Source organism: Falco naumanni, chromosome 7, assembly GCF_017639655.2.
Source record: "Falco naumanni isolate bFalNau1 chromosome 7, bFalNau1.pat, whole genome shotgun sequence".
Lineage (NCBI taxonomy): Eukaryota > Metazoa > Chordata > Aves > Falconiformes > Falconidae > Falco > Falco naumanni.
In genome coordinates this window covers 22,834,242-22,856,637 of record NC_054060.1, presented here as the reverse complement: position 1 = coordinate 22,856,637, position 22,396 = coordinate 22,834,242, and the positions used below count along the sequence as shown (strand labels likewise).

Genomic DNA, 22,396 nt, shown 5'->3' with positions numbered 1-22,396 from the left:
CAGGTATGTGAAAGAGACCAGGGGTATCAGCCACATACTACATACTGATATGGATGAAGTACAAAACTGATTTAAAAAAATACAAAATATGAATGATTGTCTTTTAACGTTGTGCAATCTTACAGGAAACTGATTGGTATTGCTTTTGGAGACCTGAATCCTTTCCCGTTACGTCAGATCAGGAACCGGAGGACCTATCACCTGGAGAAAGTACATCTTGAACTAACTGAACTAGAAGCCATTCGTGAGGATTTCCTGCGTGAGCGAGAGACATGTGTAGAAAAAAGAGACCTTATTAGTGATGATGAGGAGGATAGTTGAAACTACTCAACATAAACTTTTCTTTGGGATCATGACCAAAGTGAGTTAACCTCCAAAACACTTTATTAATCCTGTCAAACAGAATGTAAATTGGTTGCTTTTGGAAATATGCAGGACAGATTTCCAAACCCCAGCACTTTCAAAAATACTGCTTTGTATGGAGGCCAAACATTTCTGTTTACATTTATGTTCATGGAATTGTATGTAGGGCACTTAATATCTGTCTCTGTTTAGTCAATCAGCTGAATTGCCAGTTGTTTTCCCACAGTGCACTGTTAGTGCCTTTATGTGAAACAGTAGTAAGGGAAGTCCACACTCTGTTTACTACATTCATCGCCATTCCATATTTTTTTGATGTAATTGTGGGTTTTTTTGTAGTGCAGGTTCACTGTGGGAGGACATAGTTTTTTTGGTTTCAGGTTTGTTTGACAAATGGCTTTCATCATGTTGTCCTTGAATAAACTAGCCATTCTTGAGGTCACAAACTAGAAAAGTATGGAATGAAGCACAGGAAGAACTTTTACATTCCTTTGTCTTGTCCTGAAGTGACATGAAGTGGATCATCAAAGAGAACACTTGAACTTATGTACCTAAAGTAAAGGTAAAATAAGTACCTATTTGTCCCTGAATGTTCAGTGTGTACTGAAACAGTGAGATCAAACATCATTTATGCTTTTCTGGGCAGCTGTATCGATAAAGTTTCTTATTAATGCAAAGGAGTTTATAGATCGAGTTCTGTTTAGTCAATTTTATTTCTGTTGACTTTTTTGATTGCAGTGTCTTAAAGCCACAACCAAAACCCAGCTGTTATAGAAGAAGAATGGAGCTTGTCACAAGAGTACCATGTTTCAGTAGCTAACTGGTTGTGTATCTGTTAAGACTTAGTGCTTGTTTTTGTTTGGGGTTTTTTTGTGTTTTGTTTTATTTCAAAGCTTCTTCCTATTTAGGACTGAAAATAAGATAGTCTTGATCTTCAAGAAGAAACATAGCATTCTTTTTGCATGAATGTGTAACTATTGTACGATAGCAGTAGCAATAGGATTCCTAAAACAAATATTTATTAATCAGAGGAGCCTAAAGGTCACAGCATGCACACAGAAATTCAGGATCCTTTTGCAGCAGTAAAATGCAATATTCTCGTAATGCGCTCAGCTTTGCTGTGAGCATTGCATGCACATCCTATGAGACAGCTGTAAGGAAGCGTTTGGGTGTTCAGCTGTAGCATTCCTGGCTAGGGAGGTGTGACTGGAGGCCACTCGCTGTCATTTGATGACTAGCAAGACTCTAAACGGTTATAAGGACGAGGAAGGTTTCTCTCTTGCTGGTTATGATCTGGACTGTTGCAGTGTTCTTTCCTGAACTGTTAAATCTTCAGGTTGTTGGATTGACTTAAATGTTGTGTCTGGATGCGTCATGCTAAAACTAGCGTTCAAATAAGGCAGCAAATGGCTCAGCTCTGGGGAAGTGGTTAATTGTTAAAAACCAAAACTGGTGGTCGGGAGCAGTCAAGTGCATCAGGCTTCTACTTTTTGTGTTTTCTCACGGGTTTCTGAGAGCAAGTTGAACTACTTTATCAGATATACTCATGTAATTGTTTTCTAAAACAAGTGTGTGCAGAGAGAAGTCCTGCTTCTGTTTCGCAGCACTTTTTTTTTTCTTTTTTTTTTTTCCCCCCCCCAGAGAACGTATTTGTAGCCTTCTCTAAATAAGCATATTATCAGTCAGTTTATCTGGAAGGGAAGTATTTAATCAGTGGTGAACATTGTAACTTACAGGACTACTTTTGATATAAAATGTATGCTTCTTATATGACACATAATTTTTATTTAGTCAACAGATACTTGCCAATGAGGGGACACATGGTATGATCATCCTGATTTGTATCTTGTCTTCTAAAATGTCCCCTACCTTGTCTATTGTCAGCAGTAGTTTGGGGGTTTTTATTCCCTAGTTACTCTTGATTGTGTACTTGAGTTTATTAGGCAGGTTTTTTCATATTATTGCATGTACTGTATTCTTTTCTTACTTACAATCAGTGTTTGAATATAAAAATAGGACCAGGTTTTCTAGTTACACTGTCTTGGTTTTGAAAGAGCTGGTCTCTAAATCAGTCTGTAATGTCTACTTTTTTTGGTTTAGTCTTGTTTTCAAGTCTTAAAAGAAATCTTTCCAAGCTGAAGATCTTCCTTCCAGTGGCAACAGTAGAGATGTTAAGAATTTAGAAGTATGTACCCACCCTATTCCTACAGGTCTATTATTCCTGGGTTTCAAGTCTTTGCTATGAACTAGTCCTGTGACTTCAGGAGATGTTTCTAGACCTGAAGTCTTCAGGTTGCAAGTTTAAAACTAACTTTAGGGCAACTGTTCAGGAAGTTCTCTAGCTGACAAAACATGATCTGCAGTGTTACAGGACCATTTGTTTTTTTACAGTTGTGCTGATGGTTAAATTTGTGTGTGTGTTGCTGTGTTTCATTATATAAGTTGTAACCCAATTGTACAGTAAAACTAAGTAGCTCAGTTTCTTAAGCCACTCTGTGAATCTTAATACATGAATGTTGGGAAGCTTATGGAAATCACATTGGCTCTGGGTATTTTGTTAGCTTGCAAATGTGAAGTGAGTTGATGCTGTTACACTCAAGTTGCCAGTGAGCTGCTGGCTTCCTTTTGTTAAGCATCATTACTGATGCCTTAGTTAAAAGATCAAAAAATTGCAAAGGCATCTAACCTCTGGCCGCTAGAAGTCTGCACAGAACAAAAATGAGACGCACGTAGCAGGAAGCAATGTCAAGGGGAACTTGCCTTGCTGTTGCAAATGTTTTTGGGTGGTTATTAGTCTTCTAGTGGTGCTTATTCTGGTAACTTTGAGGAGTAGTAACTAGTTAGGGACATGCAAGATACACAGGCAGTATTTAAACCCAATGAAATGAGCAAAACCACAGTGTGACTCAGTGGCCTGGGAAAGCTGAACTGCATGGATACCAAGTGTTTGTATTCAGGGGTAAACTTCTGAACAGTGCGTGAGGGTTTCACATTCATGCCAGCCACTTAGCAGACCTGCTAATGCAAATACAGACTGCTAAGGCTATGTTCTACCTTCGAGGTCATGCATGTATGTGCAAAGAGTTCCTTACACATGGTTCTCAGTATATGTGATGTAAACCAAACCACTAAGTTGCATCTTGCAGAATATTCCTTCATCTTTATACATGTATGCATGGCTTTCCAGTGAAACTTCTGTTTACTTGTTTAAAACTTTCTTCTGTTAAATAGGCAAAAAATTGGTGCACTACATCTCTAGCTATGAAAACTGCACAGTATTTCAGCTTTACCTGTACATGTGTACAGGTGGTGTTATCATCCAGTGTTATCAGTTTGTTTCAGTGTCTTTTTTTTAAAAAAAAATCAGCTATGTAATCAATGAAAAGGATTTTTTGTTGCCCTTTAGGTGTGTTCTGTGAGAGATTCTCCCTTTCCCCTCAGTCTTTGTAAACATGGTAAGATATTTCAGCAGAAAGGGAAAGATTTTTTTTTTCTTCCTTAAGACATCAGGAATGAGTGAATGGTCTTACATTTGACAGAGTTGTATATTCAGTCATGCTTAACTGAGAAATAGAAAATTAATCCATCTCATGAAATTGTGTAGCTGTTTAAGTGAATGTTCCCTTAAGTGCCATGTTAGAAATCAGCAATATGCGGTACAAGAAAATTGAATCACAAAACATAAGTGATGTTATTTTCATAAAGATTGATGTAAATAAAAAAATTATTACTTTACAGCTTGCTCTGGTTCTTTTTGTGTGTGTTCATAACATGCAAATAACTGCAGGTGCCATCAGAAGAAAACAGTATTAAAGCTGGTGTCTTTGTCTGATAAGCTGATTTGAGTCTGTAGAGGAACATACATGCAAATTTGGCTTTGAAGCATGAAGACGTGAAGTATTAGAAGTGTTGCATGCAGGTGATGCTGACTGGTAACTTGTGGTTGGTGTCCTTGGCTTCTTGGGAGGGGAGGGGAGGTGAAGTTGACAGGGAGCAGACTTCCTAAGAAACACATGTATTCGTATGACACCAAAAGCCTCTTTAGTAGTCCTGGCCACTGATGTTCTCCTAAAGCCTTTGGTAGCCAAGTGTGTAATTTCAGCTCTTTGAAAACTTAACAATATAGTGAATCTATAGTGAAATCTAGCCTCAATGTCTGTCTTTCAGATATGATTTTTGCATTTTGGAGCTACCTTGATTCACTTGAAGAGGCTGTCGGGTACCTCAGGTACTTCAGATAACTTAATGGCTAAATGTTTGTGAGGGAAGAAAAACAAGAGTTGAGACATCTCTTTAATTGCGTGTCCAAGCAGGTCATTCACAGTAGAGGTAAATAGTGCACAGTCTTTGTCCTCTGTATCTGCTACAGGATGGGAAGCTGTTAAAAGTAGATATTGGCACAGAGAGGGACTGCAGAACAGGATAGAGGGCAGCAGCTGAGGCTGAACATGACTATGGTCTAAGGACCTCCTGTCCCATATACCAAAAACTTAAGCCAAAGGAATAAAAAGAAAATTCTGGGAAGAGAGTGTGTAGGGAGCAATGGTCTCGCTTGCAGACACTTGGCATGTTTAGCGTGAGGAGGCTGTGTTGCCCTAGCAGCTGCTGGGGCCTGTTAAAGAACAGCTGAGGCTCCTGTTTCTTCCTTGGGACTGAGCTGGAGACATCTGCTCTCCGTGGAATTGCAACAGGGATGCAAGTGTGGCTGATGCGTATAGCTGATGTATGTTGTTAAATACCTTACTCCTAGGAAATGCACTAACTTAGAAAGGACAAATGCAGCTCACCTGCTCTGAACTGAGACCAAAACCTGCAGTGTCACGCTCTGTTCTGGGTGTCTCAGAGGTGCAGAGAACATGCTGAAGTCTCCTGGCATTACAGTATATCAGGTGTTCGTTCTGTGGGAGTCTTAGAAGTGCTAAACATAGCTTCATTATCTGCTGCTCCTTGACCTCGCTGGAAGCAGAACCCATGTAGTGCTGAAGATTTAAGAATTCCCACACATGGAGTACATTCACTTAGATAATGCAAAGGAAGGGAGTGCTCTGCCTTGGAAGTTTGCCCCCTGGAAAAGAAGGTAAAAGGTTCAATCACAAGTAAGTTAGAGTGGTATTTTCATCATGATGTGCTGCAGAAGCCATGCTTCTCTACAGTGACATCCATTACAATGCTAGCTTTGCAGCGGGTTAGACTAGAAAGCAAAACTAAGGACTGGATGTGATATTAAAACCACAAATAGTTATTGAATAAGAAAATTCTGTCCTCTACCCTAAACTAGCCTGGGGTGCTGTAAAGAGAAGTAATTAAAACATTCAGCACTAGAATATACCTGGTAAATAAGGTGTCTTTGGCCTTAATTAGGATTTTACTGGCCTTAAGTGACTGCATCTTGCCTGTGTGTTTCAAATGAATGTACCTTTGGTGTGCACAGAACAGCTAGATGTCTGCGGTGAGCTGCCTCAAAGGCTTCAGGCTTGAGCTGATGAACTGACTCAGTGATGTCTTCAGGTGCAGTGACTGGTGATTAAACTGTGGAATAAGCTGTTTACCTGTTTTTCTCAAGTATTTACACCTTACGCCCACCCATGCCCCTTGGAACATAAGGTATGGGCTTTTTTATCACTTCCTAAAGGAGACCGGGGGGTGCGTGGCTGGAAGTTGCTGTGCCGTTTGCTTGTGCTGCCCGCTTCAAACACTACTCAGCTTTGAGTTTTCCTTCCTGTTCATGTCCTGTATGCACTTAAAGGCTTTTGCCCTGATTGCCAAAGGTGTTACGAAGAAGTCCGAGTTAGTGCTTTAAGGGTGAACAATGAAAGAACCATGTAAGAGCAACACCTTACTTGTGCATAACCTGTGCTTTGGCTTGCAAACCCTATGGATGTAGCGTCAGGGATGAGATTCAGTCTACTCTTTGCTCTTGGAGACCTTGCAGGGCTGGCCAGCAGATAATAAATCAGACTGGGGCTGTTCAGGATCTGGGGGGAGCTTGTGCTGATTCGAAAAGCAGTTGTGGTCTCTCAGGGGCAAGCTGTGCTGCTTTGTCCCCTTGCTTCCAGCTGGGAGTGAACCGAAGAGGTGGCCTTCGTGTGCCCTTTCCTCGAGAATTTTGTAGGAGGATTGCTGTGACTTTCACATGATCATACCACGTTGCAGAATGAAAGGTGAGGAATGAAATATCTTCATTTCCTTGGCAAAGGGTTCTGAATTCTTCTGCTGCCCTTTGAAACCTTTACTGTTGCTCCTGCTTCCTGCCCTGTGCAGTATCAGCTGCAGCCACTGTCCTCCTGGAGCTGGGAGAGCTGGGTGGACCCCTGGGCTGGAGCCCCACTCCTGGGGCAGGCGAGTGGGGCACAGGTCAGTTGTCCTGGCTTGGAGCAAGTCTGAAACAGAGTTTAATGGCAGTAAGAGAAAGCGCTGCCTTTAGGCACTTGCCGAGAATAAAATTACTTTAAAATTCATCTGTCTTTGCAACTTGTTGCAATGGAAACAACTTGTAAAATAACCATATATAAATAGGCGTAGCTTTGTGTTATCTTAACTGCGTGGAGGATGGGAAGTGAAGGCAGCCTGGCCTTCATATTTGATTTTGAAGGTGTGAACAATGCCACATCATTCCTCATTAACAAATGTTGGATATTAACTCACCCAGAAGAATTTAAGGAGACCAAACGGTACTTACTTCAATTACTGTCTGCCAAATAAAGAGGGAGAAAATCTAGTTTTACAGGTTTGGGGAACCTTTTTAAGACAGGAGAATAAACAGATGAAGGATGTCAGTGGTGGTGGCCAGCGCCTGGTGGGCGCTGGGGATGCCCAGGAGGACCGGCTGCCCGTGCCTTCCTTCTGTGAGGGGGGGCTTCTCGAACCAACCGGCAATTTCACCGGGTAACACTGAGTCTGGGACCACACAACATCGGCCTGTGTTGAACACAGAACAAGGCTCGGCAAATGAAGCGCCTCTGATGAACGTCCCTCTCAGCCCTATTTCCTTGCCGTTGCCTTCGTGTGTCCCGAATCTCCCGGAGCCGCGGAACCAGGGTCCCCCCTCCGAGGGCTCCCGGCACTCGGGAGAGCCGCGGGGGGCTGAGGGCGCCGGGGGCCGAGCCTGTGCCCCCGGCCGGGTGGGGCGATGCCAGCTGCCGGCTGTGCCCCCGCGGCCCCGGCGCGGCGGTGCGGTCCGTGTGCCCGGCTGAGCCCGCCCCGGTGCGGGGCGCCCCGGCTGGCGGCGGCGGGGTGAGCGGGCCAGGGCGCGGCCGCCGCGGAGGAGGCCGCCGGTGCCCGAGGCGAAGGCGGAGCTGCTGCCGGTGCCTGGGGCGGTGCTGGAGGGAGGAGCCACCGGGGCGATGGGGGTCGGGGGTCCCTCCGGGCACGGGGCAGCGCGGCCCGGGCTGTGCCCCGCGGGTGGCGGCCGCCCCTGCGGGCCCGGAGCGCGGTGGGCGCCGCGGGGACACCCGCACCACGCGGGGGCTTTGTTTCGCCTTCTCCCTGCGGGCGGGGGGCGCCGGGCCCTGCCCCACCCCCCCCCCCGGTCCCCCCCCCCCCCCCCCCCCCCCCCCCAGGCCGACCCCCCGCCGCCGCGGGCCCGCCGCTCCTCAGGGGACGCGAGGGGGCGCGGCGGCCCCGCCCGGGCAGCCCCGCGCCGGTGAGCGGCCGCCGCCGGCACCGCCCCCTCGGCCCCCGCCCGCACAGGCGGCGGGGCGGCCCGGCGGGGGCCCTGCGTGCCCGGGCGGTGCCGGAGGAGCCCGGCGGACGCGGCCGGTAAGTGGGCGCTGACCCCTCTCCCGTTCCCCCGTCCGCTTCTCCACGGTGCCGCCCGGCGGCTCCGGAGCCGCTCCCGCCGCGCTGGGGGCTGGGGGCTGCAGCCCGGCGCCGGGGCGGGCTCGGGGGACCGGCGGGGCCGCCCGCGCTGCCTCAGCCTGGCGGGGGAGCGGCGGGGCTGGGGGCCGGGCGGCGGGGGGCAGCCGGGAGGGCCGCCGTGCCGCTCTGCCTTGGGGTTACCCGGCCCGCCCTGTGCTTCCAGCGCGGGCCGTGCGTGCCAGCCGCCCCGCCGCCGCCGGGGGAGGCTCCCCGGGTCACCCCCTCGGCCAGCGGCAGTGGCGGACCCGCCGCCCTGCTGCCTCCGCGGCCCGGCTGCCTGGGGTTCCACGCGTGGGTGCGTGTCCGCACGGGCATCGTGCGCGCCCCGGAGCTCCTCCTGGCCGTGCCGCCGGCACCCGCCCGGGCCGGTGGGTTTCGCAGTCCTTCCCGGGGCGGCAGCGGGGTCCCGCCGCGGGTGCAGCCTGGCGGGGCTCGGGGGTGGGGGTGGGGGGGCGGCTGTCGGCCGCGGAACCGTGGGGCGAGGGCGGCCCCGCTCGGCCCCGCGGCAGGTGGCGGGTCGGAAGCACTTGCAGGTGTCCGGCCTTCCCGCGGCCCTCACCCTCACTCACTCGCCTGCGCAGGGGCCGTGCGGGCAGGGGCCGTGCGGGCAGGGGCCGTGCGGGCAGGGGCCGTGCGGGCAGGGGCCGTGCGGGCAGGGGCCGTGCGTTTTCCCGCGGTAACAGCCCTCGACGGCGCCGGCGGGCCGGGGAGCGGGCGCTGCGGCAGCGGTGCGGGGAGCGGTGCGGCGGGGCTGCGCGGGCCTCCCGGTGCCCGTCCATCGGGGCGCTCGGCGGCGGCGGCGGGGCCCGGGCCGGCCGGTGCGTGGCCGCCGCGTGCTCCCAGCTCACGGCCCGGTGCCTGTGCCCGGGGGCAGGCTCGGGGGCGGCGGCTGTGGTCGGGCACCCCGTAGAGCGTTAGTGCAGGGCGATCTGGGGAGGGGATCCCTTGGGATCCCTCGGGATCCCTCTGTGTATCCCGGGAGGGAAGGGCTGGCGCGGCGCGGTGTGTGCCCTCCGTGGGCACGCAGGTAGGGACAGCTGCCTCCCTTTTCTGACAGCAAAACGTTCAGGCTGCTGTTGGTTTCTGACAGGAAAATACTGAAGTGAAAATAAGAGTTTCCTGAAATTAACGTAACTTTGCTTTGATTAGGTTTGTTTGAAAGCAGAGGGTAAAAACTACACGGGGTTTGCTGTTGGAATTGCTTAGTCTTTTCTAGGACAAAAAAGAGAAAGAAAGGGAAGGAGAAGGGGGAAAGAAGAAAACGCTTTAATGCCTACCAAAATCTGTTTAGTCTTTGCATAAAGCACCAAAGCTATATGACAATATCACTTGAATTTGTTTGGTGGTTTTTTGGGGGGTGGGTGGGTTTTTTTCAGGTGTTTCTTTGGTTTTTGGTTTTGTGTCATCTGCACCCCCAGCCCCAGTTACTAATTTTAAACAGTCCAGGTTTGATTCTAAATTGTCCTGCTCACTTTCCAGTATTAAAAACCAGCTTACAACAGAAATTGTTACTTTGTTCTAATGCGTTTTGGATTTTGCTTTAGTATAACTTGTTTGGTTATATAAAAACATGCCACAGGGGATGCTTCTGAGTTTGGCAAAGGGTTTAATCATGTCAGGTGTGCTTGAGAAAGTAAGATTATCCAGCTCTTACCTCAGTCACTTGCAACTGCTTTCTTCAGTGTAAAAGATACCCTAAGGAAAAAAACCAAACACGTAAGGGTGGTGACAGGCCAAATGATCCAACAGTTTTGTTCACACCTCTGTTTTCTCTAATCCTGCTCTCATTCAGTGGTGGGTAGACATTCATTGTGGATCTGACACTTATAGTCCAGTCATTGATTGTCACATAATTTGGTAGCGCCAGACTAATAACTTACCTCTGCAGGGAACCCTTTTTTAAGAGAGAGAAACAGGACTGACTTTCTTCCACTCCTCTTAAGGGGGGTTCTGCCACCCTCTTCAGAAGAGTGGATTTCATTAGATCAATTTCCTTTACACGCTGCACAAGCTGCACTAAAAAGGCATTTCTCTACTGGAATAAGAATATCTGCGTTCAGATTTTGTACTGATATGAAATACACGTGTTTTAAATTTATGCCTTAGATCACAGTGGGAAACTGTGATTTCGTAGTGTAAATGAGATCCCGTTTTATGGTGTGACAGAATTTAGGAATGTGAAGAGATTAGGCGGGACGTGTTTCTAGTGCCTGAAACTGGAATCTCAGAGGTCTGCATTCTATTTCTGGGTTTGCTACAGTTTTGTTACATGTCTGTAGGAAAACCATTTGCATCAGATAAACAATAGTTCGCCACCTTGTAACATTTGGGATGTGTAAAGGGGAGCTGGCTGCAGGTGAAGTATCATATACCGCACTGTGGAGTATGGTGAAAACAGGGTAAGGAAGATGAATTCTGTATTGAAATGCTCACTGGTAGGAATCCTCGAGGAAAGAGACTGATATGGAAGAGATGGTCCCAACATAGGGTGGTTGCAGAATAGATATGGCACGTTCCGTGAAAGAACACAGAAGGTTATCTCTGCAGAGCTTGCCTCAGAGCTCTTAAAAGTTCTGGTCTGATCCAAAAACCACTGTAGCAGATTCCCCCATCCTGGTTTTAATGAATTCTGGTGCAGACCCAAAGTGATTGGGATGGTTCTGACTCATTGCATTGCGATATTGTTTGGGCACGTGCCCCAGAAGTGATAGCATAAAGAGTGTCTTAGAAAACCAGGTTGGCTGTTGCTATTTCCTCGGGTCATGAATGCACAGCTTCTCTGTCTGAATGAGTAAGCGATGAATGACCATCTCTAATTCAGCCTGCTTTCACTGACCAGCATGCGGAAATCACTGACCAGAGGAAAAAATTAAGGCTCTCATTCCTCCTTTGATACACTTGTGCTCTGTACTTGCAAGTGGAGTCTGACAAAAACGTTGTATTTTAAACCTTTGAATGTGAAACCACCTTAGTTTCCTAAGATCGGTACATAATAGCTGGGGAGGGTTATGCTTATGCTTGTGAATGGTGGTTTTATTTCAGATTAATTTAAAGTGTGTGAAGGTGATCTTTCGTTATCTCATCACCTTTATGCTGTGTATTTGCTAATGACAATTGTCTTGGATCATTAAGTGTGGGATCTATTTTGGGCATCTAACTGTGACTTGGGTGAAAGCCAGCGAGAGATGCCTGCAGAAGTAATGAGAATGGAAGGCAGTGTCAGATGGTGCAGAGTGATAGACATGGGGAACGCCAGCACATCGGGGATACGACTGGAGGGTCTGAACACTTTGGAACAGTTTTGTGTTCAGACTTCAGAAACGGGGCTCTAGGCTGACCTGGGTGCTTGAACGGTTCCTTGGTGTTGAGAGTGAGCTTGCTGGTGTTTGATCTTTGCAGAACAAGGGTGTGAATTAAAAGATCAGCAAAAGGGGTGAGAATTTTCTGGTTATTTTTGAGGTAATATTGCATGGATTTTATGCATCTGCAGAGATAGGTATGTTCTTTGGAGGATGCTGGGAAATGAGTAAACTTGTCAATCAAACATAAAGTGATGGTTCCCAGAGGCATCTTGGGTGGGTTCCCCATCCTCAAAGCAGTGTTTGTAACTTGCTCTTCTGAATGACAGACTCTCTCTCCCAGAACAATGGTTTTCTTTTAGGTGTGTTTGCATTAATGTTTTTTGTAGCTACGTACCTTGGATTCTGATGAAGGGAGTAGTCAGCTTGAGGGATTTGTAGTCTTTGGGCGAGTCTCAGCAGTGTCTCCTAAGATGTGAGCATTTTCTCATACTTGACTCTTGCCTCCACTCAGAACTTAATCTTGCAATTCAGGATGAGCACAAGGTTTGGGGGTTTTAGCAAGGCTTGGCTTTGTCCTTTGTTTGCTTTTTCTGAAGTTTGTGGGTGTTGAACTAGGTCTTGCACCAACACTTCAAAAGATCCTGCTCTAGACAATTCCAAGCAGCATTATGTAAACTTAGTATGGAGTCAATAGCTCAGAAATGTCCTCGTTATTGTAAATGCTACTAAAGCAGTCATTGACTGTAGTTTCAAGCCTTGAGCAGTACTGGTCAATGAGCTTTCTCTGAGATTACGAAAGGTTGATTGAGGAATACAATAATTTGCTTACAAAGCAGAATTTGAGTTGTTTGTTTTCATTGGGAGGGAAAAGAGACGTTTTCGTCCCAGGCATGAACATGGCTTTGGGAAGGGAATTAGTGACCAAAGTACTAGAATGGGTCACCTGGCTTCATCTTGAAAAACAGTAAAAATATAGGCAAAGTAAGGAACAGCCAGAAAACGCCTGAGAAAGTATGGGGATGGAAAATGGAAGCAAAAAACCCCAACCCACTGTAATGCATCTAGTGGAGGCTCACCAACACGAGGGTGGATTTCCAGAGGATGTTTAACGGTGCTGTGCTTATTCTGGCTGTCAGTGTCACTGCCTGTGTGGTTTCTGTCCTTTGCCGTAGGTGGCTGGGTGAGGGAGGTCATTGCTAGAGCATGGTTATACTGGGAGGTGTGGGAGGCAGACCTGTTCCCGGTGCAGGGTTTTGAGGCAGGTTTGAACAGCTTTGTTAATGCCAATGCATAGTCCTCATGGAGCCCTTAGGAGAGCTACCACAGCTGTGGTGGAGACCACCAGCAAGGCTGCTACGGGGAGCGTGAAAGCTGCTGCTAGGAATACCTTGCACTTCCCTCTCCTCCACGAGGTGCCTGCAGGTGTCTGTTGTGCAGTGGAGACGGTAACTCCTGAAATATGACAGAAATGGATGTGTTTTGGGCCTGTGACAGATGCGTGTCAGTCATGGCACGTGAAATATGCAGGCTGTCCCATGAGGCGTGCAGATATGCGTCCTTCAAAAAGGAGAGGGTGCAGTTTTGATGTATAGCTGAAATACTTCCCATTATCTGGTAAGAGTGAAGCTGTGGGTCCCTTGGGGAGAGAGAGTGGAGCTTGCCCGGATAATGCCGGTGCCTGGTATCTTCTCCTTCCTCCATCCTGGAGGAAGAGCATGGAGGGGAGCACGCTGCAGGCTGGCCGTGGGCTGAGGCCCCACCTAACGAGTATGGTGTGGAGGGGAGCGAGCGGTCACAAAGTCACCCTGGATCTCCTTTTGCTTTGGAAATGGCAATTGGAAAGGGCGCACTGCATGCAGGTGTGCAGGTATGGTGAGAGCCGTCACGGAATTACACAGAGTTGTTCGCAGGAGCATGGAAGCAGGTACTGCTGCCTGGCTCGCGTGTTCTGTAACTGGTGCCAAGCGCCGGACACAGGGATGGCCGATTTTGTTGATAACCCTTGTTGTTACTGGGTTTTGAAAGAGTGACTGTTATTCCCCAACTGGTATCAGTGTACATGTTGATGCAGTAGCCCTTCTGCTTGAAACAAAGCAATCGGGTAAGTTTGTTCTAGTGTGTAGGTTTTGCTGACATCAGCCAAAAAGTTATGTACAAGTGCTAAGAGACTGTTTCTGTTCCTTTGAAGCAATAGAAGGAGCATATCTGGAAGGGGATTGCATTGATACTCGGCATGCCTCCCATGTGTTAGAAGCCCATGGTTTATAAAAAGGAAGGTGGAAAACAAAGCAGCCGTTTTTTTTTTCTGAGGTGAGTGCATGACAAAAGCTGGTTGCGTTTTGACAAGTAGTTAGATATTTACAATGTATTTGCTGCTTATGGTATGTGCTTTTGTTAGAGAAAAATCTTAAAAGAAATATGTGTGTTTCAACTTGGCAGGAACCCTGCCATTGCTCTTGGTACTTTGTCCTGTTTTATAAGCCTGGTAATTTATCAGAATAGCTGGATCTTCTTCCAACATTGGATTGAGTTTATTTCTAAAGGATTGAAATAGAGCTTTGTTTGCTTGTGAAATATGCTTTGCAGTGTGCAACAGTCAGATGCCAAACACTGCTATTTAAAATCATGTGGGAGCTGTATAGAAATAGAGAACCTGGAAGTCCCCAGTGAATCTGAAGCAAGCAGCATCTGGGATTCATAAGAAAACGTACGTCACATTGACAAGTACAGATAGGCTGCTGAAGCCTAGAGATGTGTGGGAACAGCTGTGCCACTCAGTGCAGTTAGACTTTGTTGTGGTTGTACACTTTCTGATCTAAATAGTGCGTGTTGTTGGGGTCATTGGTGATAATGTTCGTCTATACGGGAAACACCAAACATTCCGTAAGCTGGCCGGCTGGTTATTGTGTTAAAATCCAACCTGTTGACGTAACCTACGTTGTTGTGTGGGTGTATCCTGAGGAGTAATGTTATCTTTGATCATCTTCTCTTCCAAAAGTGCCACAGCATAATACACTCCCAGACGCTCAAATGCACCCAGGTGAGGCTTATCTTTCCAGACCTCACAGACTTTATCAACTTAAAAGACTGTGTTCAGGAAATGAATTTCACAGTTACACAGAGTAGTGCATGCAAGAAATGTAGAGAAAGAAATGTCTTTCTCATTTGAAACATCTAGTGTGTGATAAAAGGTGTTGCAATGAAAACTCGGTGGACGGAATCAAAATGCCTTTTTGCAGCAGCAGTTCAGGTTTCCGTGTGCTGTCCTGCCTGTGTGCTTCAGAAACGCCGCTTGACATCGGAAAAAAGGAGATGCTGCCTTGCGGTCTCCTTGGTTTGTGGTCTGACTGCTGACACTTCTGTGAAGAAGCCTCTAGTGCTGATTCTCATGCTAGCTCTCTTTAGCATAGTGTGGATGCTTCGTTGTCTGTAAGTCTGTTAAATTATTACTTGGTTGCTTTACTTCTGTCACATTTATGTTTCAAGGCGTGTTCTGTGCTTCTGGTTAAGTACGTGCTCAGGTACTTCAGCGAGGGATGAGAACACTCTTTGCTTATGGGCGTTCAGCTCTTTCCAGATTTGGAGCCTCACTATTTGGCTGAGACTGCTAAATTAATTCTTTTGATCAGTGGTAATTTTGGCCATGAATAAGCTACAATGGATCCAAAGTGACTATACCAGAAACTTGTTTTACTGATTTTTTTTTTTGCCTGTTGGAGGATTGTAATCTGTGCCATTCTTTCTTGATATTACAGTTGCAATATCTTTGTGCATCAATGAAAAGTCAAAGTATGGCATTGTTCAAGCAACAGAAGGTGGAGGATGTTTACGAAATCGGGGAAGAGCTGGGAAGGTAAGTTTGTACTGACGACACCACACTGTTCTAGAATTTGACACATGGTGATATTTGCCACATGTTAAAACAATGACTCTGAATGATAGCCTAAACCAATTGTAACATACGACGATAGAAACACATCCCTTTACAAAAACTGCGCTTTGGATAATGTTTAAAATTTTTTTAGGGTAAGTGTGCTAACTATTTTTCCTGTTTCTTTCCTTGCAACTAGGACAACAAAAGGTATGTTTACATTGTCTTTTGTAGATAGGTGTCTGTGCTTTAGACTGAGCTCACCTGTGGGTTCCCTGAACAGCTGGGAAGCAGGAGCGCCTGGTGCCCTTGGCTGGGCTGCGTGCTTCAAGCCGCACCGCACCGGACGGCTGCTTCAGCTGGCTCCACGCTGGGAACATCTTCATATCTGCCTGCAAAACACTGCCTTTGTATTCCTGAAAAGATTTACCTGTCAATATTTCAGCAGGACTGGCTAATACCTGTATCTAGCTTTTAATCTAGAAAGGCTTATCTGCAGGTATTAATTACAGGTGGAGTTAATGAGCTGTAACTTTGCTTAACCGCAAGCACCTGCTTAAGCACTGTGCTGTTTGTGAACTGGGTGAGACAGGGCTCCCCCAGTCACTGAGCAACATGGGGGCTCTGGGTGAGGAGAGCTGGTTGTCATTCAGAGTCCAACCCTCCAGTGATTTTCTTTTTAATATGCAAATAGCTAAATTAGGGCAATAGGCATGTTGGCTTCTTTCCCAAAGTCTGGCAGTTGGTTTTGATAAATGACTGTGTGTGTGCAATTACCCTTTTTCAAGGGCCAATAATTTAGTTACATTAAAACACTTCAGTTGAAGCTGTTTCCCTGCCAAACCTTAGGCTTTTTCATTCCCAGCGATTTCATCTTTAGAGTTGAGAATATTTCTTTTAAGTGAGTTGTTTTTTTGGATTTGGGGCTTTGTCGGGCTTTTTTCCCATTACTTTCCCTGTCAGGAAGGCCTCAACTGTTAAATTTTCTGTAACTGCTTACGTTTGAGTATTGATAGTCCTGAGAACATCAGCCTGATAGTGAAAACGGTGAGCAGTAAAGAAATGCAGTGTATGTACGCAGGGTGTAAAAGGTGTGCTTTTTGTAACCTACGAGGCTCTATGCGCTGTAACAGTCAAATTGCTAAAATGAGAAATTGGAAACTGAGCAGCATATTTTTACTTTGGTTCCTGAATTGGATTTGGAAATCCAGTGTCTTTTGAGATTACGAACCTCGCTCTCCACATCCAGCTGATGGTTATTAGACCTTTTGAATGGAGGAGTGTACTCACAGCAACCTGGCAAAGGCTGGTGGGGGCTGTGGGAGCCTGCCTGGGGGGCTGGGGCTGGCAAAGGCTGGTGTGCTCACAGCATCCCTCCTCCTTCCCTGGCTGCGTGTCGCAGAGACGTGGCTGGTCCTGGGCTTGTGCCGTGAGCTGGTATCAGGTGATGGGCTGGGTTTAGAGGAAGCTACAGTCAGATATGGAATCTGAAATTATTGCCTTTTTTAATGGGTGTATTTTCTGCAAGAAAGACCTTTTGTAGATAAACCAGAAGAAGGAGGGGTATACATGAGCAGGTGCCATCCTCACGCGACAGAGGGATATTAAACTCCACTACGAAATCACGTTCCAGTTCCCAGCGTTTTACGTGTAATACTCCTTGTAGGTGAGAAACCCAGCGTGACTTGGTGCTGAGGTCTGCAGGCAAAAGTGTTCCCTGCAAGACCTGAAGGAAGCAGGCGGATTGTAACAAACAGACCTCTGCTGCCTGTTTCGGTTTCTCGGGGAAGCCCTATAATTGCACCCCAAAGAGGGCCACAAGACTGGGATTAGCTCCCTTACTCTGAGCGTCTTCAAGTTGTGTACTTTACACATGCCCATGAATATAATGTCACACCATCTGTGGCAGCGTGTTCTTTCAGATTTTCCAGGAGCTCTGCAGACCTTTTGTTTCGGCTGCGTGCTACATGTGGGGTGTCGCTGGGTTATCGTGCCTCTGGATCTCTGAGCAGCACCTACTGATGCTAATGCTGACCGATGCCCTGGAACCTGTAGATGACATTTATTAGTGCAGTATTTTTGCAACAAGCTGTTAGCTGCTGACAGGTACAGGATTAATTTATTATCATTCTGGCAACAGAACTCACTTACAAAACAAAGGTTTTCAAACATCCGTGATGAGTCTGTCCTGCTTGTGTACTCTGACGGAGTTTGTGATTTCTTGAGAACAAAAGTAGGCATTGATAGAGGCCTAATGCTTGTTCTAGCTCGGATTCAGACAGAAGTTAAAATACAGCATCTCAGTGACAGAGCCAGCACCTGTTCCTCTGAAAGTCTTTGCACAGCACGTATGTAATAGGAGCCTCCTTTCCTACTGCAAGTGCTCTGCGTGAGGCTTAGATAAATCTGGTCTGGTGGTGAAATTAGACACTCCCTGTCACTGTACAGCACTGAAGGTGGCTGCAGCAACGGCTCTGCAGATCCAGCTGCGTAAAATGCTGCAAATGGCACATTTGTGGCTCCTCAACAAGGTCATTCTCGGAATCACTGCTGAGCTAGAAGCAGCTCAGGTGGTCCTGGAGGTGTAGCTGTCTCCTGTGGCAAGGCAATGGTGTGAGAGAAAAGTCTTTGCAGAAAGGGGGAGCAGGTTTTCCATAGCTGCAGCTGTGTGCTGTGACGAGCTGCCTAGCTCCAGCGTTCCCCCAGTCATTCAAATATTAATCTTAGGTTTACAGTTCTGTTGCCTGGCTTCCCCCAAGGGTATGTGCAGGGATGGGCCAGTCAGTCTGATGTGGCATTGAAGAGGCTGCTGATGGGCTTGTTTGCTCTAGCAGCTGTACTTAGAAAGGTTAGCGTGGCCTTGGCTGGGTGAGAGCAATACTTTATTATCATGTATGTGTATTTAAAGTTACTTCCTGCAAGATAGGATCAGCCGCTTTGTCAGTGCGAAGTCTGTGGGGACTGAGGTTCTCCAGCAGTAGCTGATAGGGAGCCTAAAAAAGAGGAGCCTCTAGAGTGCATTTAGCAAATTTTAGCATTTTATAATAGAGAACCTTTCAACATCTGTAACACAGCTTATTGCTAGAATATTGAGGGTTTTTTTTCTTTTTCAAAATTTATGATAGGAGAAGGGAAGAGTTTAGAAAACTTAACTGAATATTAGTATGTTATAGGGATATTTTTTTAAAATGCCCTCAGTTATATTAGTTAGCCTAGAAGTCTGGAAGAGCTAAAAGGCAATGCAGTATAAAGTAATCGGTGCCTGCAGAGGTAGCAGAAGATTCTCCTCTCTCTCCCACCTTCTCCCAAGGGCAGTAGGTGGTGTGATTTGGGCGTACGTTATACAGTCCTCCCAAGCATTTAGTGCTATCACTCTTTGAAGGCATCGGACTTCCTGGTAGATTCAGTTTTGTTCTGTGTCTGAGGCGTTGATCAAAACTGGATACCTCAAAAAATTATTGTGCATAGAATGTTTTCAAGATGTGTTCGTTCTCAAATGTGAGTTTATGTTGCTAGATGTCACTTTTATTCAAGTAATGGCAAAGTGCATCCTTTACCATTGATATAATAAACTTTTTAAGAAACCTACTAACAATTTTGCCTGTTTTGAGGAGCATCCTGCCGTGATGTAGCAGCAATGTGTGTAGCAGATTGCTGGAATGGCATGCCAAGGCAAGGGAAATGCTTCTTGAAGAATGTGAAGGAGTGAATGCAAACTTGTCTGCTTGTGAACATGCAGCAGGTCAAATAACCACTGGTTCCTGTGGCAAGGGAGGTGGCAGCAAGAGAGAACCAAGGATGGAGACTCTTAAAGAAGGCCAAAGCAAGCCAAGAGAAGGAAGAACTGGCCTCCTGACCTAGTGATACAGTTCCCAGGAAGGTGGCAGCGATAAAGCTCGCTAGAGAGCCTTTTGCCAGAATGTTTCAGGACCTGTGGTTTGGATGGGTAGCTCTGTCTAGCTGCACAGAAGGAGTTCTTGTACAAACCTGCAGGAGCCTTTTCCAGTTGTACTAGCAAACACTGGCGGTGGTGGTAGGTGCACAGAGGGTGCTAGAATTTCAGAGATGTGCCATGTAATTTAGAAAAGGTTGCACCACAGAGTCATTAATCTGTACCTACATGTGTTGCCAGCCAGGCTGTAGAGAGCTGTTGACATCTGTGCCTTCTGGGCAGTGTCATGGTGGCATGTCACGTCTGGGCTGAGGGTAGGAAGTGTCACGGACCTTGTCGGGAGGTGTTTCCTGGCAGTGCCCATTGAGGCGGCGTGCTCCTGCTGGGCGGTGTGTGGCACCGCGCTGTCCCGAGGCAGCGTGCCGCACGGCGCAGCTCAGTGCTCTGCAGTGCTCAACAGCTTAGGCACGCGTAACAGACACCAGTGCTACCATTACTAGTAGTGTTATTATTGGGGTGATGTGTCTGGGTAAGGAAGTCTGCCCCTGCCCTTCATTATTATTTTACTGTAGGAAAGGGGCTCTGCCTCCCCCGCAGTGTGCCAGCCTTACCTGCCTGTCCAGTTTCTTGCCTGCCTCAGTGACGATGAGCGATGCTCATCTGTAGCTTCAGCTTTTGTCTGGCTGTGCTGAGTTGTCTGCAGAGGCAGGAGATCTTGCACGGATACGAAATGCATAGTCTGATGAACTCATCTTCATAGGAACTCAAACCCAAGTCTTTCAGTCTGCCTGAGGAACAGGAATTTTGTTCACGTGCTGCTTTGAAATCTGCTGCTTTGGGAAAGACAGACAGACTGTTGCTGATGCAGCATGGTGGCCACTGAGAAAGGCAGCTGGCACGTCTTTAAAACTGTAAGAGCTTTTCTTCTGACGAGAAAAACAAGTAGGGCTTGCTGAAGTTGTGGAAACTAGAGCACTGGTGTGGCTGTTTTTTGTGGGGTCCTGTGCCTGAGGAGTTCCTAGAAGCCCAGGTTAGTGCCTGGTTAATCAGAAGGTGAGCTAATATGAGTGGACCAGGCTTAGACTGTGGAAATTAATTTTACAGCAAGGCTGTGACATTTTTATGCATATCAGGATGGTCTGTGTTTCACTTGGAGGAATTTGCTGCTGTAGGTGCTTAAATATCACTACTTAAATATCACTGAGTTGTCTCCTGGGTTTCTTTTAATAGCGGTTTCGTGATGAACGTTGAGCTAGATCTTTCATGGCTGGCCTGTGATGCCTCCCGTACCCCGCTGCAGCTCCCTGCGTGCAGGCTCAGCCCTGTGCACCCAGGCAGGGGGAGCCTTTTGGTCCGAGCGATGCTTCACACACGTTACCGCTACGTAATGGGACCTTGGGACTGGCACATGAGTGCTGTTCTGACAGCGTAGCTGGTAAATATTTGTTTACGTAATGAAAACAAAAAGCAGAGATAACTGAGGTATTCTTTGGGGGAGGAACTTGGAAATCCATGATAAAAAGTGCTGTCATCCAGCTAGGTGGACTCCCTGTAAACAGAGCAGTGTGATTGCAGCTGGGAGTTTTACCCTTAACACACATCGCACAGTATCTTCACACCAGGGCTGTTTTTTCTGTCTATAGGAATGGTTCACTACTGGGCTTTCTCAGACTTGAACCTTAACTCTGCTCTTAGATTAAGTTATAATTGGAATGAGTTCTTTAAATCTTGAAGAATAGCCTTGGATTATTTTTTCCTACAACACACACAAAACAAGTTTTTGCTTTTGATGCAAAATATAAATTCAATTATTGAGCACTAACCAGCACCTCTATTACTATTTATTGTTACAAAAATCTTCTATGTCATGTGTTTGATGTATATTGAATCTTTTGCTGAAACAATTTTGGCATCTGGTACTTGGTCACCTTCCCGATGGTTGTAATCTGCTGTCTGATGCAGTCACTATTTTTAGAATTTTTAATTCCTTCTAGCAGAGTGAGTAACCTTAAATTTTTTCCTTTTCAAACAGATTTCCCTGTTAGTTCTTTCAATTGTTTCCAAAATCTTTGATTTCTTACAGAAAGTGCAGAGAAGATATTGAGATTTTTTTGTTGTTTGTGGGATTTTTTTCTAATAACAAAGCTGCTCTACCTACAGTAACTGAGAAGAACTGGCCTTGGTTATTTAGAACTAGCCTTAGCCCTACTTTAGTAACAAAGTCATGTGTTTTTTTCAAGGGAATTCCTTATTACCACCATCCATCTTGATGATGGAAGTGATCTTAGTGTATCTCCTCAGTCCATATCTGGCTTTGAAAGTATAATTAGAGCTGGGTGACCCTAGTGGGTATTGCTCAGAAAACTCAAATTCAGTAGCGTCTTTAATCACTGAATATTAGGCTTAATCCAAGTCTTTGCCATTTCTGTAAAAACAAAACTATTTTTTCCACTTTGCATTGCAGTAGAAAGCAGGTGGAAGTTTGAACAGCTGAGAAAATAGACCCTGTATGGTATTCATTCCATGCTTTTGAAATGAAAAATGTTACTTATGAGTAAAAATACACTTAAAATAAACATAGTGCAGCTCACCACTGGACTAACAATGATAAAGCATTGGACAGATTATTACCATCTTATGCAGAATAGGGCTTGCACATACTTCTGATTGTCAAACTTAATTTGGCTGAGGTGACATCTATTAATCATTGTTAAAACTCTACATCAGCAGTTTTAAGCTGGAGTGAAAACCTGTTGTAATAGCTGAGCGTGATGCACAGTGATGCTTTGGTGAGGAGAGACGTAAAAAAATCACTCACATCGCTGGACTTCTCTGTCCAGTGCCCGAGTGTTTGGGTTGGAGTCACTGGCCTGTTCTGGGCTGCCCGTAAGGCAGGTTCAGTTACCCCCCGAGTGAGTGACTGTGTATCCTGAGGCCAGGACTTGTAATCTTACTACAGAATCTACAGCTTCTGTGAGAAAGGTTTTAACCTCAATATCTGAGTTCTGTGGACCTACAGTCCTCACAAAGAGCATTTCCAGTGACCTGTCTGTTTGCGATGTAGGCAGAGCGGAGGGAACAAATAATGTAGCTTCTGTGCTATCCTGCTGCTGG

At 46.4% G+C, this 22,396-nt stretch overlaps 2 protein-coding genes across 7 annotated transcripts in view; both read left to right on the top strand.

Annotated features, from left to right (window-relative positions):
* Positions 1-4,095, top strand: part of TBC1D2B (TBC1 domain family member 2B) — a 37,101-nt gene extending 33,006 nt beyond the window's left edge. For both annotated transcript variants that reach the window (XM_040600769.1, XM_040600768.1), the window contains one exon: positions 126-4,095. In XM_040600769.1, coding sequence (XP_040456703.1) covers positions 126-321 — 196 coding nt within the window. In that variant the 3' untranslated portion in view covers positions 322-4,095. The remainder of the gene's footprint in view (positions 1-125) is intronic.
* A 3,949-nt stretch (positions 4,096-8,044) lies between these two features.
* Positions 8,045-22,396, top strand: part of DAPK2 (death associated protein kinase 2) — a 54,008-nt gene continuing 39,656 nt past the window's right edge. Inside the window, exons 1-4 of one of the 5 annotated variants that reach the window (XM_040600016.1) lie at positions 8,045-8,118; positions 13,708-13,829; positions 14,759-14,948; positions 15,275-15,372. In XM_040600016.1, coding sequence (XP_040455950.1) covers positions 15,296-15,372 — 77 coding nt within the window. In that variant the 5' untranslated portion in view covers positions 8,045-8,118; positions 13,708-13,829; positions 14,759-14,948; positions 15,275-15,295. Of the gene's footprint in view, positions 8,119-8,537; positions 8,586-13,707; positions 13,830-14,758; positions 14,949-15,274; positions 15,373-22,396 lie in introns of those variants that run through there. The other 4 variants (XM_040600014.1, XM_040600018.1, XM_040600015.1 and 1 more) reach the window with 4 other exon arrangements.